Source organism: Symphalangus syndactylus, chromosome 4 (genome assembly GCF_028878055.3).
Source record: "Symphalangus syndactylus isolate Jambi chromosome 4, NHGRI_mSymSyn1-v2.1_pri, whole genome shotgun sequence".
NCBI classification, from domain to species: domain Eukaryota; kingdom Metazoa; phylum Chordata; class Mammalia; order Primates; family Hylobatidae; genus Symphalangus; species Symphalangus syndactylus.
This window is the reverse complement of record NC_072426.2, coordinates 149,924,347-149,947,884: the sequence shown is the minus strand read 5'-3', so window position 1 is coordinate 149,947,884 and position 23,538 is coordinate 149,924,347. Positions and strand designations below refer to the sequence as shown.

The 23,538-nt window shown below is 34.3% G+C and overlaps 1 protein-coding gene and 1 long non-coding RNA gene across 6 annotated transcripts in view; one reads left to right on the top strand and one right to left on the bottom strand.

The window, feature by feature from the left end:
• Positions 1-23,538, top strand: part of VEGFC (vascular endothelial growth factor C) — a 479,792-nt gene that overhangs the window by 426,537 nt on the left and 29,717 nt on the right. For 4 of the 5 annotated variants that reach the window (XM_063638455.1, XM_055276470.2, XM_063638456.1 and 1 more), the window contains 2 exons: positions 16,617-16,830; positions 18,396-18,586. In XM_063638455.1, the coding sequence (XP_063494525.1) occupies positions 16,677-16,830; positions 18,396-18,586 (345 nt within the window). In that variant the 5' untranslated portion in view covers positions 16,617-16,676. Of the gene's footprint in view, positions 1-14,786; positions 14,841-16,616; positions 16,831-18,395; positions 18,587-23,538 lie in introns of all 5 variants that reach the window. The other variant, XM_063638454.1, reaches the window with a different exon arrangement.
• LOC134736531 (uncharacterized) lies at positions 6,457-9,299 on the bottom strand. The gene is made up of 3 exons (XR_010120626.1): positions 9,256-9,299; positions 8,962-9,032; positions 6,457-6,543 (listed from the first exon to the last, which is right to left on the bottom strand). It is a non-coding gene; the product is annotated as an uncharacterized lncRNA (long non-coding RNA).

Below are 23,538 nucleotides of genomic sequence, written 5' to 3'. Positions count from 1 at the left end.
CAAAAAATGTTTGTGTAAGAGTCTGGGACCTCCCCTTCTCTCTCTTGCTCCCCATCTCATCACGTGAGATGCTGGCTCCCTCTACACCTCTCTCCATGAGTAAAAGCTTCTGGAAGCCTCACCAGAAAAATGCTGGTGCCATATTAAAGTGTGAGCCAAATAAATCTCTTTCTTTGTAAACTACTTAGCTAGGTTCTGCATAAATTACCACAGTTCTGCACGGCACCAGCATTTGGTATTCCTTTATAGCGATACAAAAAAGACTAACACACACACTGTCTTGATTACTGTAGCTTTAAGAAAGTTCTAGACCTGCTGGGATTTTGATAGGGATTGCATTTATTTATAGATCAACCTTAGGAGAATTGCCACCTTATTACTGACTGTTTGAATCTATGAACATAGTGGGTCTCTCTATTTATTTAGATCCTTAGTTTCTCTTAGCAAAGTTTTGTAATTTTCACTGTACAGGTCTTACGCTTCTTTAGTTAAATTTATTCCCAAATCATTTATTCTTTTGGTCTATGAATGAAATCGTTTTCTTGATTTCATTTTGTGATTTTTCATTGCTAGTATATAAAATTCAGTTGATTTTTGTATATTGGTCTTGTATTCTCTGACCTTGCTAAACTCATTTATTCTAATAAAATATTCTGTAAATTCCTTAAGATTTTATACATTCAGAATCATATAGTCCATGAATAAATAAGGGTAGTTTTACTGCTTTGTTGTTGTTGTTTTGAGACAGGGTCTCACTCTGTTGCCCAGGCCAGAGTGCAGTGGTGTGATCACTGCTTATTGCAAACCCGACCTCCCCAGGCCCAAGTGATCCTACCACCCTAGCCTCCCAAGTAGCTGGACCTACAGGTGCACTACCACACTCAGCTAATTTTTGTATTTTTTGTAGAGATGGGGTCTTGCTATGCTACCCAAGCTTGTCTTGAATTCCTGGGCTCAAGTGATCTGTCTGCCTCAGCCTCCCAAAGTGCTGGAATTACAAGTGTGAGCCACTGTGCCCGGCTAGTTTTACTGCTTTCTTTCCAATCTGGATGTTGTTAGTCAATAAATGAATTAATTTGCATTACTATAATAGCTATAGCCTCCATATTTGATTAAAGTAGTGCAGGCAGATTTCCTTCCCTTGTTCTGTATCACAGGGGGATAGCAGTCAGCCTTCCCTCAAGTAGGATACTAGCTGTGGGTTTTTCATGGACGTCCTTTATTAGATTGAGAAAATTCCATTCTGTTTCTAGTTTACTGAGAGTTTTTATCAGAATTCAGTGCTTTTATGTAGGTGATTATATCATTTTTTTCTTTGTTAATATGGTTTCTTATATAAACTGATTTTCAGATGTTAGACTAACCTTGCATTTCTGGGATAAATCCCACTTTTTCATGGATTATAATCCTTTTCTGTATGGCTGGATTCATTTTGTTGTTTTGCTAAGAAATGTTTTGCCTCTGTGTTTCTAAGAAACATAAGCCTTTAAGAAATTTTTTTATCTCCATGTGTTTCTTGGACTTTGGTATCAAGGTAGTAATGATCTCGTTGAATAAGATGGCACATGTTTTTTTTTTTTTCTACTAAATTTTTGGAAAGTGTTTGTGTAGAATTGGTAGTATTTCTTTTCAAAGTTACTTTCTAGAATTCACCTGTCAAGTCCATCTGGGCCTGGGCTTTTCTTTTTAGGATTTTACTTACCAATTCAGTTTATATGTTAGGTCTTCTTGGATATAAGGTGAGTGGGTGGAAGATTCCTCCACCTCCCTCAGAGGAAAATCTCTGTAAACAACATATGACTTTCTCCTCTGGTCACAAAGACTCTCCAGAGAAAAAGCTTTCTATGGTTTGGGGGAGTGTGTGGTGGTGAGTGGGTGGGGTTGGTGGTTAGGGAGTATATGTCTGGCTGCCAGCTATCATGGAACTAGGTGAGACAAGGGGCTTGGAGATTTGCAATTCTCTCTGTAGGCTTTCTCTTAATCCTCTCTCTCTCTGTCTCTCTCTTTCAGTTCATCTTGTCCCTAATCATTGCTGTACCTAGGGACCCTGAGTTTGAAGCCTTTGTTTAAGTTTCTCCATGAAATAAGCCTTTAGGATTAAGCTAAGATTTAGAAGATGCAGTTGCTTGACTGGGCAGGGATGGTAGATGGGGGATCTGAAGGACAAATTGGTCTTTAAGTAAACTTCAGTCAATATCTCCATTTTTTATCTGTCTCTCATTTTGTGTAGCACCTGCTGAATAAATGTGTCTGTAGATCTGGGTCTTAAGATTAGTTGCTCATAGTTACTCTTATCTACAGATACATAGTATTTAGCTTTCTCTCCTGTGGTACCCCCTCTGTTGATTTTTCATCTTCAAAAAATATACCAATGTCTTTCCTCGTTATTTTCAACCCTATTCGTTTTATCTCTCTGGTTATAATTCATTACTCTTATTTTAGTAGAGCTTTGGAAGGAAGTAGAGCTATATACCTGCCTTCAGTGGGCCAAGCTGAACAAGTTATGTCAATGATATTTTAACATCACAAGGGGAACGATATACAAATTACGTATTTCATCCTCACTGATGCTGAATTCATGGTCCTTACCTTCAAATTGACTTTTGGTCACTGGTTTTGCTTTTTCACTTGGTACTTTTTTGCGTTTGGTCTTTTGCAGTAAGCTCTATCCTTATGTATTTTTCACCATTATGTTCCAGTGTGGCAGGACTTTCTTTCTGATGAACTGGGGACAGTATAAACTACTGTTATTATTTTTTAGCTAATAAGAGGTTGGAGCCAAGCAGGGAAATTCGATAAGGCTGTGTATACAAGTGACATGGAGTGCAGGAAGAAGATTCTTCAAGGTTCTGGACTTTAGATTCCAGAATTAGAGGAAAGAGAATATATCAATGGTATCCTTGTAGAGCTCTGTAATGAATTTGATAAAGTTTGTATAGTATGGAGAAAAAAGGAGTTAGAGATGTAATATTTTAGTTCTAATATAACTCTGTCTTTCCTGTTCTTACCCATAACTATTCAACTTTGAGAATGCATTTCTGAAACCATCTGTTTTAATTTACCTTGCATTACATAGAGGAAGAAAAATGCAAATAAGCGTTTAGAAGATTTTCATTTAAAAATACTCAGTGAAGGGGGTCTTCATTAATATAATTTTCACAAATTAATATTTACATTAATAAAAACTTCTGTTACTTTTTATAAAATCACTTTGAATCAGGCTTTATGTCTTCCTTCCTTCCTTCTTTCCTTCTTTCTTTATTTTCTTCTTTCTTTTTTTTTTTTTTTCTTTTGAGACGGAGTCTCGTTCTGTCACCCAGGCTGGAGTGCAGTGGCGCAATCTCGGCTCACTGCAAGCTCTGCCTCCCGGGTTCACGCCATTCTCCTGCCTCAGCCTCTCCGAGTAGCTGGGACTACAGGCGCCCGCCACCACGCCCGGCTAATTTTTTTTGTATTTTTAGTAGAGACGGGGTTTCACCGTGGTCTCGATCTCCTGACCTTGTGATCTGCCCGCCTCGGCCTCCCAAAGTGCTGGGATTACAAGCGTGAGCCACCGCGCCCGGCCTTATTTTCTTCTTTCTTTGTTGCATTCTGTTTTAGTAAGATAGGATTTTAAAAACTTTTCTAATAGTTGACTCTTCATATTTGATTTTAATTGACTGTGAAAATAAAATAGAGAAAAAGATTCAGATTAAAGGAATGTGAATTTCCTATCCTACCATTGACTTAATCTGGTCGAAGAGTTTAAATATAAAAATAATTAGTTGAAATGAAAATGTTTTACTGTTTTTTCAATGTTCTCTCTAAAAAGAAAATTGTGTTAATTTTTTAAAATTTCTTGATTCAGACTGAACAGGGAGCAACTTCTAAAATAAAACTTTATATACTGTAAGAAAACAAATGCAGCATTATAAATAATTACTTTTTGAGTAACTATAAGAAGATTGTAATTAAATTACCTTTAATTTTTTAAAAATGTTTTACTTTGAATTTAGGAAATATTATTATTATTATTATTATTATTATTATTTTATTTTTGAGGCAGGGTCTCACTCTGTCACCCAGTCTGGAATGCAATGGTGTGATCATAGGTCACTGTACCCTGGACTTTCTGGGCTCAAGTGATCCTCCCACCTGAGCCTCCTAAGTAGCTGGGACTACAGAGGTACACCAATATGTCTAATTTTGTTTTTTTTTTTTTTTTTTTTTTTTTTTTTTTATAGAGATGGGGTCTTGCTGGTCTCAAACTCTTGGGCTCATGCTATCCTCCCATGTGCTGGGATTACAGGTGTGAGCCACCATGCCCAGCCACGAAAGTATTATTTATAAAGTTACTTCATGACATGAAAAATGAAAGGAAATTATCTATACCAATCCTCTTCTTTCATTTATTTCTTCACTGAATACCATAGGCCTGGTACACTACAAGGGAGAAAGTACATGCACCCACTACCACACCTCGGCTCATTTTTGGATTATTAGTAGAGATGGGGTTTCGCCATGTTGGCCAGGCTGGTCTCGAACTCCTGACCTCAGGTGATCTGCCTGCCTCAGCCTCCCAAAGTGTTAGGATTACAGGCGTGAGCCACCGCGCCCAGCGCTGCTTTGAAATAAATTCTTAAATGGGTTTTAGTTACCCATTTAACAGAGAAATTTAACAGCTCAAGGGCTAGTAAAACGGCAAAATTGAATTTTTGTGTTTTTAGACACAGTATTTCTGGTTAAATAATTCAACTTTGTTTTACTCAACATTGTTTCATAGCAACAAATTCCCCACCCTGCCACTTTGGTAACTAATCTGGAATTCTTTAGAACCAAAGGCATGTAAGCAAGCAACAAGAAATTCATCTGGAATTAGTTGCAATACACAAAGCAGGTGTGCCTCAAAATTCACAAATTCTTTGGGAATAACAAATTGTAAGGAGCTGATAATTAATATTCTTAGCTCTCAAAATAAACTCTTATAAACTCTGTGAAAGGAGAGACCTTGTTTACAAGTAGCATGCCTTGAATATTCCTTGGCACATAGTAGTCATTCAATAAAAATTTTAAAATCATATTTTCCCTACTTCGTTATTTATTTAAAATATTTTTCAGATTCAAGTGGCTTCGTAGTAAATCTGCCTTATTATTATTTTTACAAATATCATATTTATACTCACAATAGCTTTGCAAAGTATGTTTTATTATCTACATTTTATAGATGGGGGACCATAGGCTTTGGGGTGTTATTATCATCACTAACTACATTTACTTAAAAACTTCCTAGGACTTCCAGAATATATATAAGCTTTATTCGTTAGGTAGTAGGATACCAGGAGAGACCTTTGAGGAAGGAAGCATCAGATAAGAGTGATGCTTCAAGAACAGTGATCAGCTGGTGTGTATGGGATGCATGGGGAGGGAGAGAAGCAGCAGTAGGGAAAACAATTTAGTCTCACCTGTAATTTCCTACAACAAGGTAATTAAAGCATGAACTTCGGGAATAGCAACAGCAGAGCTGGAGAGGAAAGTATGAGTGGGCTTCTAATCTCATTTGCTGTTTTCATTTACTTTAGCTCTTGAGACATCCCTTACTTTGATCTTCCACCCCTTGAAGACACTCTCAGCAAACCCTTAAATACTCTGGAAACAGGCTTTTTCTTTTTGGCTATAATGCATTGTGTTTAAATGTATGGAATGGTATTTGCTGTGATTGTTTTAAGGAAAAGGCTTGTTCATGCTTTTGAGAGCTCTGGACTACAAGATGCTTCGGGATGTCTCAACTCTAGATGCAACTGATTCTTTGCCAAAATGAGACAGGTCAAGTAATGGTGGCAGCTGTTGATTTTTGTATTGGCCCCGCACCTTGCATAGGAGTGAGCATATCATAATCACTTTGAAAATCAGTAAAACATTATGAGTCCCAGTTTCTGAAACTTTATTCTGTCTCCCCATTTCCTCCATGTTTTCCAGATATATTTCCCCCCGATAATCCTCTTTTTCTTTTTTGACTCTCTTTTCACTCAGCCTTTTCTAACAGGCTTAATGGATCCTGATTATCCAGGCCTCCAAATCCTAAAAAGATGTCCCTTTAGGGGAGTAATAAGGAATCTGATGACTTCTTCTTGGAATTACCTTGCATCTGAACACATTGCACTTATTTGAGAAAAGGCTCACGTGTTTGGCATAATACTTATCTTTCATATAACTCCTTGAAGCAGGTAGAAAACCCTATTTCTAACTCTGCTGTGTAAAGGGACATAATTAAATAAAATGTACAGGCAAATAAATAAATGGTTTCTTTGTAAATGGAAACATTAGAGGAAGAAAAAAAAACTCATCTCCCTCAAATAATAATAAATTCAGCTCAAGCCTAACTGAAAAAAGGAAGAAAAAAATAATAAAATACAAATAAACTTGAGAAGAACTTGGGACAGAAACCTAGTGTAATCAAGCACTGGGCTATTTACATACCTTATTTCACAGTAGCTCATTTCATTGTTTCAGCAGTCTTCATATTTCAAATGAGGAAGTGAGCCTCAAAGGTTACAGAGATAGTATCTAGAGAAGGAAAGATTGAAGCACAAGTATATCATTGCCCAAAACACATACTCTTAGTGTTATCTTATATCATACATGCATGGTCCTCCAAAGCTTGTTCTCTCTTAGAAAACTCAAAACTCTGTCAGACGTTGTGTTAGATGTGTATCTTTGGGTCTGCATTGTGTTATTTTAAGTAGTGCGTACATTTGATTGGGGAAATTTAGATTTCATAAAGAATATAGGTTTTAAGTGAGTGAAAATATTAAAGTATTCTTTGAGAATTGAACTTATTACACAGTTTAATGAATATTCATTAATATAATTACTGCTGACATGTTTACTATAATTTCCACTACTACGGCTATTACTAACTATAGCTATCTTTGAGTGTCAACATGTACAGCACTAGGCTATGCATTTGACATATATTATTTAATGCCATCAAGTACCCCAAGGTTTTTTTCAAAAGCATAATTGAAATGAGTCATAGAAAAAGAATATGAAATTGCAAAAATTTTTGTATATCCATAATATTATCAAAATTTGTGCTATCACAGGTATACACCAAATAATATGCTTAATATCAAGGAATTATAAAGCTGTTATAGTATGGTTTTAGCATAACGTCAGACAAAAGGATCAATGAAACAAATCCAAAAATCCAGAAAAAGTGCCAACAACGTACGTAGTCATGTGGTTCACAATAGAGAAAATGCATTATAAAAAAATGAAAAAAAGTAGAAAAGTTATATTATTTATACTCTTAGGCTGAAAAAGGCCTTTCTAAAAGTGAACATAAAATAAAATGAAAATATGTATATGGCAGAAAACACTGCAACAAATTAAAAGACAATAAAATAGGAAATTATTTGCAATATACATAATGGATGAAAATGGACTAATACTCTTAAAATATTGCATGATATACTAATGAAAAACAAACTGGTGCTTCATTAGAAAGATGGGCAAAGAACTTGAACTGAATATTAACAAAGAAGAAATATAAATAAATACTACATATTGCATGATGGTAATAGTGAAGGAAACGATAATTCTTTACAATCCTGGTGGGAGTATAAATGTGTATATCTATTCAAGGAAGATGTGGTATTGCAAGTTGAAAGGCCTTTAACATATGCTCCATTTAGATAGCCAACTCACTTTGGAATAAAATTTCCTATCCAACAGAAGTGATACAATTCTGTCAGGTATATGTATAAATTCATTGTACAGCTGTCTTTATAATAGTGAATATAAAAAGCAAGCTATACAGACAATAATAAAGAATTGATGAGATAATTTATAGTAAAAACAAATTAGCACATAAAGGAATGTAATACAACTATAAGATGATGATACAGATGTATAACTTAGATATGAAAGGAGGTTCATGATTATGACAAAGTAGGATACACAACTTAATATACTACACACACACACGGATCATATATATTTAAAATATAATCTTTTCACAAAATAAAGTGTATATATAGATTGCGTATGTGTGTGCATGTAGTGGTAAGAGTAAAAGATATGCAACACAAAAAAGTTGTCTTCTACAAATTACAGAATTAAGGTAATCATGCTCTTCTTTATACATTTCTGTGTTTTAAAATTTAAATGATGAATATATGTAACTTTTTATAACCAAAGCTAAATGTTCTAAGTAATTATACCCGAGCATTTTGGGAGGCCATATTGTTAGCTCTCATTTTACCCTTTCATTTACTTCACTGCCCTGATTTCTGCATCAATTCCATTTCTGTTTATACACCCTCCACTGATAAAAATGCATATTATGTCCATTAAAAGACATGTAGAGAATAAACATGTAGAGAAAAGACATGTAGAGATTAATAAATTGCAGTAGTTCATGTAATGGAAAATCAGTCAGCAGGGAAACCAACTGTTTTACACGATAAGGTTGAGAAGAAGAATACTCAAACACTGAAGATTATATACTATAGGATTTCACTTATGTAAATTGAAAAACTAAAAACTGCTTGTGTTGGTAGAAGTCAACAATTCTTGGTCACATTTTGTGAAGAGAAATGAGAATAAAGATAGCTTCTAAGATGTGGTCAGTGTTCTGTATCTTGATCTAGATATGATTATAGGGATTTTTTCAGTTTGTAAAAATTGATCACACTATATAGTCATGATTTGTTCACTTTATTCATTAATTAGGTTTTTTTCCAAAATGGCGTCTTTAATATTAATACTACATTTAATACTAAACAGCATTGACATACATCGATTTTTAAAATATCAAAGAAGAAAGGAAATTTTATGAAACATAAATATTTTAATAACACATTACACTTTTTAATTCAAAAGAATTTTATGAATAAACCTTTTTGAAAAAGATATAAGGTTGTTTTTGAAATTATAGGCGAGCAAAGGAAAATAATTCTGAAATGTTTTATATTTACTTACCTAGGAATACTATGTCTGAACTGCTCCATTCTCTTCTCTTTATGAAACAAAGGAGCACTGTGGAGAAATGCCTATGTAAAAAGAAAATAATATATTACCCTGGTCAATAAATAATTCTCTCTAAGAACATTTACTAAGTCTAGTTGCTAGTGGTATTTTAGATTAACTCATTCTGACATTTCTACGTGATTTTACAGGGTGAAATTCAAGCAAATTTCAACTTTCTGATGTGTTAAGAGGCTAATAAATTACCTATACAGCTAAATTATTGCATCTGACAAGGCCCACTCTTACTTAACTGCAGGTTTCCCAATAGCGGCACTATTGACACATTAGCCTGGGTAATTCCTTTTCTGTAGGGGAATGTTCCGTGCCTTGTAGAATGATTAGCAGCATTCCTGGCCTCTACTCACTAGTGCCACGATTCTGAAAAGTGAACAAAAGGAGCAACAGGGGACCGTGTAATTGGAAGGTTGGGGGAGGATCTATCGTTGGCAAATCAACCCTGATTTGAGAACCATTGCTCTACTGTTCTATATATTGGAATATTCAAGTAATCCATTTTAGTTCCTTGGAATTGCCTTAATATTCAGTGAATAATTCCATTTGTTATTTTTGGCTTCACCTACATAGCACTGTTTTTGCAATCACATAGGGAAAAAGGTTTGAATTAATATTTCTGAAGTTATTTTGCCATTTGCCAAAGTGAAATCAATGAGGATCCCCTTCCAGAAAAGTCAAGCAAGTGGTTTTCAGTGCAAGAAATCAGTGTGTATAAAGTACTTTGTTTTCCAGTGTGTTGATTACGCAGAAGTAACTGATTGTCTACTTTGGTATTACATTAGAGAGTAAATGAATATTTAAAATTTCCTAAGAGCCTACTTAGATTTTGATAATTTTTTTTGTTTTTTGTTTAGTTAAAACAGGTAACAAACTAAAAAAAAGTGACAAAAAATAAGATTTTATGCTGTTAATAGATATAAAAAGAGTCTATTCTCTATTATGGTATTATTTTCAACATTTGCAATAGAACATTTCAGACACAAATTCAATTGAAAATTAAAATTTAAAATTTCCAATTAGAAACTTCCAATATTAAGCTGAAATTTAAGTATCTAATTCCAGGGTTCCCTATCTGTGGCACATCAAATTGGTGTAGACACGGATGATGGGTGGTCTGAGGGTGAAAGAATCCTGACACTCACACCTTCACTGAAACATTAGGTAAAATGGTTTGCTGAGGTTATGTGACACATTTATAAATCTCTATTCCTTAGAAGGATATGTTTGAATTTCCATATTTATTGATGACTCTCTATCAAAGGGAGTTTTAAAAGTGAATTTTATAACTATGTATTGGAAGGTTTCTCAAATCCAAAATTTTGTTTATTCTGCCACTTTACCCAATTTTTGCTTAAAAGAAAGTATTTTAAATAATTAGAATATATTTTTAAAATGTACAAATTTGCCCACCATAGACAGCTGAAGAAAATGAAAGAACCTACAAGTTCATCTGTTATACAACTGCCATTTTTAAATAGGAAGGAATGAGAATATGCAAGTTTCTTTGCTATTTTAGGGGAAGAATAACTCAGCAACTAATGGTAGTATACAGTTACTGACTTTATTACCTACCTTATGAGAGATTAATGCCAATTGACTATTTTCTTAGGACACAGAGATGATGTGTATAATGAATAATATGATAAATATTTCATTTTAAAACATTTTAGTAAATTTCTTACATTATTAATCTGACCATTTGAGCAAGTAATCCTCCTTATGCTTTACCTTATAAAATTATCTGTTGTAATGTACATTTTTTAAAATATGAGGTATTACTTGAGTCAGACTTTTAAAGTTAGTATATGGACAGTTAAAAAATTCATAAACTTTTAAAGATATATGGACAGTTAAAATTTATAAACATTCCTTGTTTTCCAGTTTGAACATTAGGTTATTTTTTCCCCTCTCCACCAAAATACAGATATATTGGACAAGTAACCAGACTTGCCTGTGACCCTCTGTGGCCACTTCATGAAAATACGGTACAGTTTGAGTATCCCTATTCCAAAACTCCAAAATCCAAAGTGCTCCAAAATATGAAACTCTTTGAGTATTAACTTGACTTCAAAGGAAATGCTCATTGAAGCATTATGGATTTTGGATTTTTGGATTAGGGTTGCTCAACCAGTAAAATACAGCTATTTCAAAAACAAACAAACAAATCCAAAATCCAAAACACTTCTAATCCCAAGCATTTTGGATAAGGATACTTGGCTTATATTGTGATCAGACATTTTTTTTGATCTATTCTTGCCTATTATTTCAATTCTGATTATTATTATTTGATGAGTATATGCTCCTAGGTAAAAGAATATTTTTCATAATTCAAGTCTATGCATTTCCACGTGATTTTCAACTTCATAAAATTATTAAATATGTCACATTTATATATAACATGGTCGTTAAGATAGTTATTTGAAGAGGCTGTTGGCATTGGTTTTATAGATTTTTAAAAGATTTTTATAGATTTTAAATGCCATTCATTAGCAAGTCCAGAACCATGAATGGTATTAATCCTAGATGTCTCTTCTGCTTCCCACTTATTACTGACTCTCTGGGATATTACAAGTAGGACAACTTGCATGCACTTGTGCCTTCTCCGTAATGGGCGTCTGCACAACCCCAAGTCAAAGTAGAGAAGCAAGAGAAAAAATAGTTTTTTTAAAAAAACAATAATTATGTGTGTAAAACATAAAGTTGTCAATTCTCCCCTAAGTGCTCATCTCATGTTATGACTCTTCATAACCAAAGAGAGTTATAGAGTGCAGGAGAAACCCCAAAACTCTTTGTCATCTTGTAATTTCTCCCAGAAAGAGGTATCTTGTATCATCCTTCTTCTGTTAAGTCAGAAGGGAATGCCTTTTAGGAATCAGGAATGACTCCTGATTCTCTGTAGCTCCCTGACGTTGTCATTGCACACTCAGCTTTGGCTTCCATAGCATCTCAGACCCCTCCACTGAATATCATGTAGGTTGCTGTTTGCTAATGCATAAATGCTGACGATTACTAGTAGTTACTAGTACCTCCTAATTGATCCATCCAAGTTGGAATGCAAAATTAGATTAACTTTTACATTGGTTGAAGTTTTTATTACAGTTTAGTATCCATTTTAAGGCACTCTCTATTTTAAACTACACCAAATCCTTTGAAAGATAAAGGAATATATTAATGTTCAAACAAATGACCTCAGTGTTCTAGAAAACATTGGTGTACATAAGGCTCAAGAAAGCATTAGGAAAGAACTTGACTTTCATATACATAACACTTCCACTTGAAAGATTTTGGTATGTCTATGGCTCAGAACTCATTCTAGTTTACTGGGACCTTTTCAGATTCTTCCAAACTAGAATGTGAATGTGAATGTGAATGTGCCGTGGTTAGGTTGTAAACAGTCCTGTCACTATTCACTGAGATATTCACTAAACAACCCTATCAGTTAGGGGACAATGCTCACTTCCTAGGTTACTAGTCTTTTAGAGTGAAAATGCTGATCTGATAATCTCTGTACTGTGCTTTTGTTCCCTAAGGATGTTATAATGACAATTCCACTCTGGCTACAAGAGTCATATTATACTTGTATATCAAATGTCTATTTGGATCACCACAAAAACTCTATGAGAAAGATATTGTTATTCCCATTTTACAGAGTAAAATGAATTTCAAAGAGAGAAGTCTAATCTTACTCAATTAAATATGATCTGTAGCAAAGATAGAAATATGGTTTTTTTTTTATACTTTAAGTTCTGTGGTACATGCGCACAACGTGGAGGTTTGTTACATAGATATACATATGCCATGCTGGTTTGCTACACCCATCAACTCGTCATTTACATTAGGTATTTCTGGGTCTTTTGACACTAAAGCTTCTTTTCCTTCCACACCAGTATAATCATTATAGTCTAGTGAGAAAAAGCGAATTAATTGCTCAATCTTCAAGCCATTTTTATTTCATTTATCTGCCATATACTACTTTTGCCAATGATTAGTGTAAATTAAATAACATATAGAGGCATGCTCTATGCAGAAATAAGAGCAGTGAAGTAAATGAAAGGGTAAAATGAGAGCTAATAATATGGCCTCCCAAAATGCTCAGGTACGACTACTTTAAACCTTTTGTTTTGGTTATAGAAAGTTACATATGTTCATCATTTAAAACTTAAAATACAGAAATGTATAAAGAAGAGCATGATTACCTTAATCCTGTAATTCAGAGAAGATAACTATTTTTTTATGTTGCATATCTTTGACTCTTAACACTACTCGCACACATATGCAATCTATATATAAATTTTATTTTGTGAAAAGATTATGTTTTAAATGTATATATGATCCTTCTGCGTGTGTATGTAGTATATAAATTGTGTATCCTACTTTGTCATAGAATATATCATGAACCTCTTTGCATATCTAAGTTATACTTCTATATCAACATCTTATAGTTTTATTACATTCCTTTCTGTGCTAATTTCTGTTTTTACTATAAATTATCTCATCAATTCTTTATTATTGTCTATATAGGTTGCTTTTTTTTTTTGAGATGGGAGTCTCACTCTATTTCTCAGGCTGGAGTGCAGTGGTGTGATCTCAGCTCATCGCAACCTCCGCCTCTTGGGTTCAAGCAATTCTCTTGCCTCAGCCTCCTGAGTAGCTGGGATTACAGGCACACACCCCCACGCCCAACTAATTTTTGTATTTTTAGTAGAGATGGGGTTTCACTGCATTGGCCATGCTGGTCTCAAACTCCTGACTTCCTGATCCACTTGCCTTGGCCTCCCAAAGTGTTGGGATTACAGGCATAAGCCACTGTGCCCAGTCTGCTAGATTGCTTTATATATTCACTATTATATAGACAGCTGCACAGTGAATTTGTACATGTACCTGACAACATTATATCACTTCTTTTGGATAGGAAATTTTATTCCACAGTGAATTGGCTATCTAAATGGAGCACGTATTAGAGGCCTTTCAACCTGCAGTACCACATTTTCCTTGAATAGATGTTCAAATTTATACTCCCACCAGGATTGAAAAGAATTATAGTTTCTTTCACTTTTGCCATCATACAATATGTAGTATTTATATTTCTTCTTAATATTCAGTTCAACTTCTTTGCCCATCTTTCTATTGAAGCACCAGTTTAATTTTTTGTTAGTGTATTCATGCAGTATTTTAAGAATATTAGTCCATTTTTATCCATTATGTATATTGCAAATAATTTCATACTTTATTGTCTTTTAATTTGTTTGCAGTGTTTTCTGCCATACAAACATTTTCATTTTATTTTATATTCACTTTAAAAAGGCCTTTTTCAGCCTGAGTATAAATATAATAGCTTTTCTACTTTTTTTCGTTTTTTAATATTGCATTTTCTCTATTGTGAATGTTTTGCTTATGTTTTTCTCCAGCTGATCTATTGAGGAACAGTGTTTTTTTAAATAAATATAAATATTGTTATAGTTATTTCTCATTTTGAATTTTTACAGTACTGATTTGTTTGTCTTAAAACTTCAAGTAATACTTAATTGAAAGTCTCTGTCTACCATCATCCCTTTCTTAACAGTTTGGTGAATACCTTTTATTATATTGTGTAAGGATGTTGTATGGCAGCTCCTCTTGCTAGGCTGAACATGCAGGCCTGTTATGGAAATTGATGTGATCAGTCTAGGTCACAACCTGTCTTTAATCCCAGCTGATTTATAGCAGAGAGTTCCAGGAACCGTCCAATCACACACAGGTCCCTATTGCTCCTTTTCTTCTAGGGCTATTCAACAAGCAGAGACAAACAAAAACTGATCTGTGACATTTCACTGCAGGTAACAGTGACCACAAGTACACCTGTACACTGTTTTTTTTCCAACATTATTGAGGTGTGACTGACAAATAAAAATGGTATATATTTAAGGTATGTGATGTGATATTTTGCTGTACATATATGTTGTGAAATGATTATCATAATCATGTTAACATATCCATCACCTCACATATTGTGTTATTTTTATAATCACTTTTATAAATTTTCCCTTCAGTAGTAACCTTTTTAGATTCTGAAACACTTTTGAGTTTTGAATTTTGTGTCATAAGTGAGTTTTTTTGGCAAATATTTTATAAACATCTAATTGGGAAACTGTGAGAGGATGTTTTGTAACTCTCATTTAAACTAAGGTCTCCTCTCCACCTCCACCCTTCCTGTATTCAGTAGATTTTCTATGGTTGTATGGTGTATCAGGAATCATCCCATATACTTCAGAAAGTAATGGAATAATATAAATATTTTTCTAACATAGACCTATAGAGATTAAGTGATATACTCAAATCACACCATAAATGGTAGCGAAAGGGTAAACTCAACATTCAGAGCCAACTTCATTATCTAATAGGGAACAACACATTTCATATTAATAATTGACTGTTTTATTTTTAGGAGGCTCTGTTATAATGAGATTAAAAATGAGATTAGATTATGTTTCTCAATATATGGTACAAAAATCACTTACATAGAATTTAAAAATAGAAGTGAAAAATACTTTTCAGATTAAATAAGATTTAGATTTTAAGGCAAATTTGTTCATTTTGTGCTTCAAACATTAGACAGGAAAAACTATAATTTGTTAAAATGTAGGTTCTTGATCCATCCAAGAAACCATGGAGAGGTAAGGGACAGTTACCTGCATTTCTGACAGTTTGTTCATTAACTCTTATTCCCACTAAACTTTGAGAACCAGTGTCCAAAGTATTTACTTATATATTTATATTTAAAAGCTGGGGTAATCATGACAATATAAAATAAACAATTGATGTTGTATTTTACTTGGCAGATAGATAAAGCTATACAAGTTTCCTTTTTCCTAATTCTAAAGTATAATTTAGAAAAAAATTGTATTTATTTCTTAGATATGGTAACTACTAAAATATAATTTGGAATGTTCTACTTAAATGAGTACACTTATATATGCAGTTGCCATCAATAAGAAGATTTAGTGTTCTCTGAACTATTTCATTTCTATGAAGGTGGTATTAATCTTGATGATAAAATTTTCTTTTAAATATCGAGAGATTCTGCCAAAATATAAATCTTACTGTGACAATGTTGTTGAAATTCCCTTCTTCATATGATTATTTGTTCTAAAATAGCTCCCATGAAAGTAAAATTCCTACTCTCAAGCATCCTGCTTAATTATATTGTATTGTTGAAGGTAAATAAAAATAAATCAAAGCATTAGGGTGGATTTCAGTGTGACTTTGTCTGTTTAGTAGAGTGATACAAATGAATAAATTTTCAAACATACAAATTGACTAATTATTTGAAAGAGCTATGAATAAAACAAATAAGCTACTTTAAAAATATTTTAAAATTATATCACAAAATTTTTTTCCTAACAACAAAATATATATTTTTAGTTGTTTTGGCTCATACAAATTAAAATACAAATATAATTTTACCAAGGAAAGTGAAGTAATTTAGGAGTAATTAATAATATTTGTGTTAGGGAACAGAGCATAGATACTATTAAACCTAACCGTTTTACAGTGCATTTGTTTCTAAATCCCTTAAGCTGGTAAGTCATTGATCTTGCATTTTTCTTTGACAGGCTTATGCAAGCAAAGATCTGGAGGAGCAGTTACGGTCTGTGTCCAGTGTAGATGAACTCATGACTGTACTCTACCCAGAATATTGGAAAATGTACAAGTGTCAGCTAAGGAAAGGAGGCTGGCAGCATAACAGAGAACAGGCCAATCTCAACTCAAGGACAGAAGAGACTATAAAATTTGCTGCAGCCCATTATAATACAGAGATCCTGAAAAGTAAGTGTGGGAAATAAAATGTATAGTAAGCCTTGTGTATCAAACCAGTAGAAGTTGCCAGCCTGGTTCTTTAATTTCAGTGTTTGTATCACCAAATACACCTTTAGGGCAGAAAGCAAATAGAAAATAAAGAATTACTTCAAAATACAACATTTTATGATTTCACTTTGAGTATTAAGATGACTTCGTAAAATACGAGATAGATAGGTCCATGCATAAACAACACACATTAATTTTTTCAGGTGATAGCCATTGGAAAATTTTAAAACAGATGGCTATATTTTACACACTATATCTGTTTAATAACTTAAACATTCTTTATCTTATCAAATAATTATATGTCAATTTGCTATTTGATTTGGATGGAGAAATGCTTCATTTGAAATCACCTTTTCAGATGTCACTCGTTGCCTTGCTGCTTCATAGATAACTGGCTCAGAGCGGGACTTAAGCTGATGAGGTATCTAGCATAAAGCTTTACAGAAAATGATCGTGTTGCATAAAATGTCATGGCATCAATTGGTGGGGATAGGACTGGACACAGAGGCTCATATCTGTAATCCGAGAACTTTGGGAGGCCAAAGTGGGAGGATTGCTTGAAGCCAGAGTCAGAGACCAGCCTGAACAACACAGCAAGACCTCATCTCTATTAAAAAATTAAAAAGTGGTGGAGTAATTTAAAAACATACTTGCCTTCAGTTGGTAGCTCTTAATCGCTATAAAAGTTTGATATTGGAAAGTATTTTGAGAACAGAGGCGAACAAAATGGCTTCATGGTTGTATAACCAATAGTTTATGTCCTTTCCCAAAAATTCTATTTTAGGGGAAATATGGGAGAAATAAACTAGTATACTTAGGAAGTACATTATTTGTAATGCAGAATTTAAAAAATCAACAGTATTATAGGTAAGCTACTAACTCATCAGAAACAAAATTCCAGAGGAGAGCTAAAAGGGATAGGAACCACTGACTTTGCTGAAGAAAGTTCAGAATGAGTCCCAGTTGGTGGAAAATAGGCTTGCATTTCACGTAGCTGCGGCCACGACATTACTCAAGGTTGCCAAATAGTCCACCTGAAAAGGATTTTTGACTTGAATCTAAAACCATAGCTGTCTTCTCATATGCAACTCAGTTTTAAAGAAAAATAAAATTATATTTATATTTGCATTGAGAGCACAAAAATGGCCCATACTATAGAGAATGAACATGACTCTCTCTGCACATCTTATAAACATTCATATATTAAATTACCATTTTGCTAAGAAAGAAAAACCAAACATTAGTGTTGTGGGATATTGGTGTACTTTTAATAAAGCATAATGCTAATTTTGCTTATTGCCTACCTATAGAAATGAGTTTAAGAAAATATCCTTAGCTTGTCTTTTCAGTGTTATATCATATTGTCATTCACAAGTCAATTTAGGATCCCATAAACTGTCTCTTTAGTTATATATTGAACTTAAATGTTAAAATCTGAAATCAAATGTGAGTGATTTGCAGCTGCTGTGGACTTTTTTATCTTGGTGGTTTCCATAAAACTTACTGATTTCCCTATGACTTGACAGGTATTGATAATGAGTGGAGAAAGACTCAATGCATGCCACGGGAGGTGTGTATAGATGTGGGGAAGGAGTTTGGAGTCGCAACAAACACCTTCTTTAAACCTCCATGTGTGTCCATCTACAGATGTGGGGGTTGCTGCAACAGTGAGGGGCTACAGTGCATGAACACCAGCACGAGCTACCTCAGCAAGACGGTGGGTATTGCCCATTCCTGCTACCCGTGAGAGCCCCCTCAATCAGAACCTTTAACTTTGGGGATGATGTGTTTAAACTTCTGGTTGCTTTAAAGTAACTTGGTTCAACTCAGGGTCTCTTATATTTTCTTTAGGGGAATGAAGTCAATTTTTCAGTATTTTGTGTTTTTGACAACACAGTGTCACAAAGAAAGTAATTGATGCTTTATTGCTTTGCAAACTCTTCATATAGTGGAGTCAAAGCCTCATGAAGAAAACAATAAATATACATATGTATGTGTGTACATGTATGTGTGTATGTGTGTGTTGATCTTTAAGAATAAACATGTTCATTTGGCAATAAAATACTTTTAAATGGGTAAGTTTTCGGATGGTGGAGATAACAGTGCAAACATTATTCAAAGTGTAAAATTAAATGCGTGTGTTCTGTGAAACAGTGGTATAGTATTGAAATAAGCCATCTCACTGAAGAAATTTATTGTCTTCCTGTGGAAAGCAAAGGAAATAACTCTTGACACTAAATCTCAAATGTTTTGAATAAACTGGGAAGTTTATCTCATTAAATGGTAAGCTTCTGATAACCAGGAAATGTCTCTTAAGGTTGGTTTTGGATCAGGGATTTTCGGACCAGACACATAAACTCACTTTGTGGATCTTACATGGTAGAGGAGGCTGGCTGTGGAACACGCGTATGTGCTGGCGATAACCATGAAAGTGTTGTTTGAAATTGTGTGCACCTCTGGCCTCTGAACAGAAATGTTTGGAGAAATCCAGACCTGTGGGCTGGGCTGAAGCAAACTTCTCCCGAAAGACAAAACTGTGGTTGTCCTAATGGCCTTTCCAAGCTGCTTTTGGAGTTAGACTCACACACGTAAATCTGGCAAAATTCAGAACTGTTCTTTGACCTGGAGAATGAAAAATGAAATTGTTTGAAAGATGTGTTAGATTTGATTTGTATGATGTGGTATGACAGAAAATTAGCATTTTAATTTTATGCAAACTTTAGCTGATCTACATGGTTTTCAGTAATAAAACCTACTCTTATTTCAATATAATATTAATAGAAATCAGAGTTAAGATTACTATCTCAATTCCATGAACTACATTTTTACAGCTAGTTGAATATTTCTAAAATTTTTACTGTTACGACCATTTGGCCTCCGAGTTTGGAGGCATTGTCTTATTATACAACCCAAATTAATTGCTTTCTTTTCAAAAATTGAGTTTCTTTATATTGCTCACCCAATTGATAAAGAAACAAGCCATTTTAGATTAAGACTTGCAAGAAGAAACAAAAAATAAATTATAAAGCTAAATTTTCTATTCAGCTTGCCTCGCCTCAACTGTAAAGGCTAAAAAAAATTAAAAGGTGATGCTTTGGGGCCTTCTATCATTTCTTTTAGTATCATATTAAGCTTAGCCAGATGCAGTTCATTCTGATTATTTCCTAAAAGCACAGCAAAATAATGTAGGGGTCATTCCAACATGTGTTCTCAAGAAAAACAGTATGACTCTAAATATAGTCCTGCATTTAGAAACTTTACCAGAAAAATGTACAGTTGTGGGAACATGATAATATTTCAGTGGCAGCCAAAATTCTAATATTTTTAATAGACTATAATTGTACTATTGGGCATAGCAAAAGTTATCCTTAGTTCATTTATCCTCCCCGAATCTTTATCAAACAACAATAAAATAAACAATAAGACATTATAGTTTTGTATTTACTATTCTAAATAAATTAATACTACTTTAACAGGTTTTATTGGTATCATGTATTTTATCATAACCCTGAAATAAAACAGGATTCTTTAAAATCCTCTAAATTTTAGAACTGCATCCTTTAAAATAAATTAAATAGAAATACTTAGGCCAAGCAGATATTCTTTGAAAGGTAATATTCATTTTTAAAACATATTAATAATTAAAATGTTGTTTTTATCTTCAAGCCAAACCTCTTAAGAGGAATTTTCGTATGCTGAGTCTCTTGAGAAAAATGTCATTTCCTTTTAAAGTTAGAGAAAATAAATATGGATGATTTAGGAATTGAAATATACAATTTTTGGAATGCCGTTAACAATTTATATTTTAAAATAATTCAGTTAAGCAATATGACGTATTCTAGATTATATTCCTAATATGGTATTTGATTTAAATCAAATAGTAAACCAAGGTACTTTGGATACTCTTTCCAACTAATGACATAACTTTCTCTCTGCTCTTCCTCCTTCCATTTCCTTTCTTCATAATCTTTTCTATAAATTACTTTCAAGCATATTTTTTAAAAACATAGATCCAAATCTATGGCTAGGCATGGTGGCTCACGCCTGCGGTCTCAGCTGCTGAGGAGGCAGAGGCACGAGGATTGCTGGCGCCCAGGAGTTCAGGGCTGCAGTGTGCTAGGATTGCACCACTGCACTCCCAGCCTGGGTGACACAGCATGACCCTGTTTCAAAAACAAAAAAAAACCCCACAGATCTGATGTCAGTCTCCAGCATAAAGGCCTTTCAGTGATTTCCCAGTGCTCCTAAAATAAGACAAAAATCTTTCTTAAAGGTTATATTTATTGATACATCATAGTTGTACATATTTTAGGGTCATGTGTGATATGTTGATACCTGTACAAAATGTGTAATGTTCAAATCAGGGTAATTGGCATATCCATCTCATCTCAAACATTTATCTTTTCTTTCTATTGGGAACACTACAGTTCTTCTCTTGAAGCTTTTTAAAAAATATACAATATATTGTTGTTCACTACAATTTCCCTGATGTACTATTGAATACTAAAACTTACTCCTTCTATTTAACTGTGCTTTTGTACCCCTCAACCATCCTCTCTCCATCCTCCCTACCCTTACCCTTCTCAGCCTCTGATAATCAGTATTCTTCTCTCTACCTCCATGAGATCCACTCGTTTAGCTCCCACATAAATGAGAACATGCAGGATTTTTAAGACCACATCTTTATCACAACCTGCAATCTCTGCCCTGTAGCCCCTCTTCAGCATCATCTAATGTAACAATTCTTGATCTTGTGCTTCCAATGCTCTAGACTTTCTCCAATTCCTGGGCATCATCGTGTTTGCTCTGGTCCTGGGCCCTTGTACACACACCTTTAAGTTAACCTGGCCTTCCTGTCTCCTCTTTCCTGAGGTGCTAGCTCTTCAGATCTCAGTTTGGGTGTCAAGTGGCTTTGGCAAGGCCTCAGGCGAGACTTTCTGACCTATTTAGATTAGACCCAATATTTGTAGTAAATGCTTTATAGTTTCCCATACTTTTAAAATAGTATTTATTACAGCCTGTAATCCCATAGTTTATAGTTATGTAGTCATTATTACTTCATTAATGTCTCCCTCCTCCACAAAGGCAAAAACGGGTCTGTTCACTACTTATCCCAGTGCCTACCACAGAATCAGTGCACAAATCTCTTTTAGTATCACATAAAAACTGTGGACGCTTTCACGAGAACAAATGAAAATACAGACACATCCATAGCATTTTCCCCCACAGTTTTAGGGAGTTGGTTCCCTGACCCCTAGCCTTTTTCCTTTAAACCAGTCTTTAAAACTGCTGCCTCGAAGATCATTAATAATAAAATAGCTGATTAACACACTTGTGGAATTTTCAAATAACGAGTCTTTTTGCCAAACAAAAGTTTACGCTATCAATTTAGCTTGATCTTTTTTTTTTCTTTTTCTTTTTTTTTTTTTTGAGATGGAGTCTCGCTCTGTCCCCAGGCTGGAGTGCAGTGGCGCAATCTCGGCTCACTGCAAGCTCTGCCTCTCGGGTTCATTCTCCTGCCTCAGGCTCTCCGAGTAGCTGGGACTACAGGCGCCCGCCACCACGCCCGGCTATTTTTTTTTTTTTTTTTTGTATTTTTAGTAGAGACGGGGTTTCACCGTGGTCTCGATCTCCTGACCTCGTGATCTGCCCGCCTCGGCCTCCCAAAGTGCTGGGATTACAAGCGTGAGCCGCCGCGCCCGGCCTAACTTGATCTTTTAAAAAATACCTGTTTCTGGAGAGGAACAGAAAAGATAACTATTGGGTACTGGGCTTAATTCCTGGGTGATGAAATAATCTGTGCAACAACCCCCATGACGTGAGTTTACCTGTGTCACAAACCTGCACATGGACCCCCAAACCTAAAATAAAACCCCAAACCTGAAATAAAAGTTTACCTATGTCACAAAGCTGCACATGGACCCCCAAACCTAAAATAAAACCCCAAACCTAAAATAAAAGTTTACCTATGTCACAAACCTGCACATGGATCCCCAAACCTAAAATAAAACCCCAAACCTAAAATAAAAGTGTACCTATGTCACAAACCTGCACATGGACCCCCAAACCTAAAATAAAACCCCAAACCTAAAATAAAACCCCAAACCTAAAATGAAAGTTTACCTATGTCACAAACCAGCACATGGACCCCCAAACCTAAAATAAAAGTGCACCTATGTCACAAACCAGCACATGGACCCCCAAACCTAAAATAAAAGTTTACCTATGTAGCAAACCTGCACATGGACCCCCAAACCTAAAATAAAACCCCAAACCTAAAATAAAAGTTTACCTATGTCACAAAGCTGCATATGGACCCCCAAACCTAAAATAAAACCCCAAACCTAAAATACAAGTTTACCTATGTAGCAAACCAGCACATGGACGCCCAAACCTAAAATAAAAGCTTACCTATGTCACAAACCTGCACATGGACCCCCAAACCTAAAATAAAAGTTTACCTATGTCACAAACCTGCACATGGACCCCCAAACCTAAATTAAAAGTTTTTATATATATGTATATATACAAAGTTTATATATATACATATAAGTATATGTATATACAGATATACATATATGTATCTGTAAAAGAAACATATATATCTATAAAAGAAACAGATATCTAGATATATCTATATCTAGATATCTAGATGAGATATATGTAGAT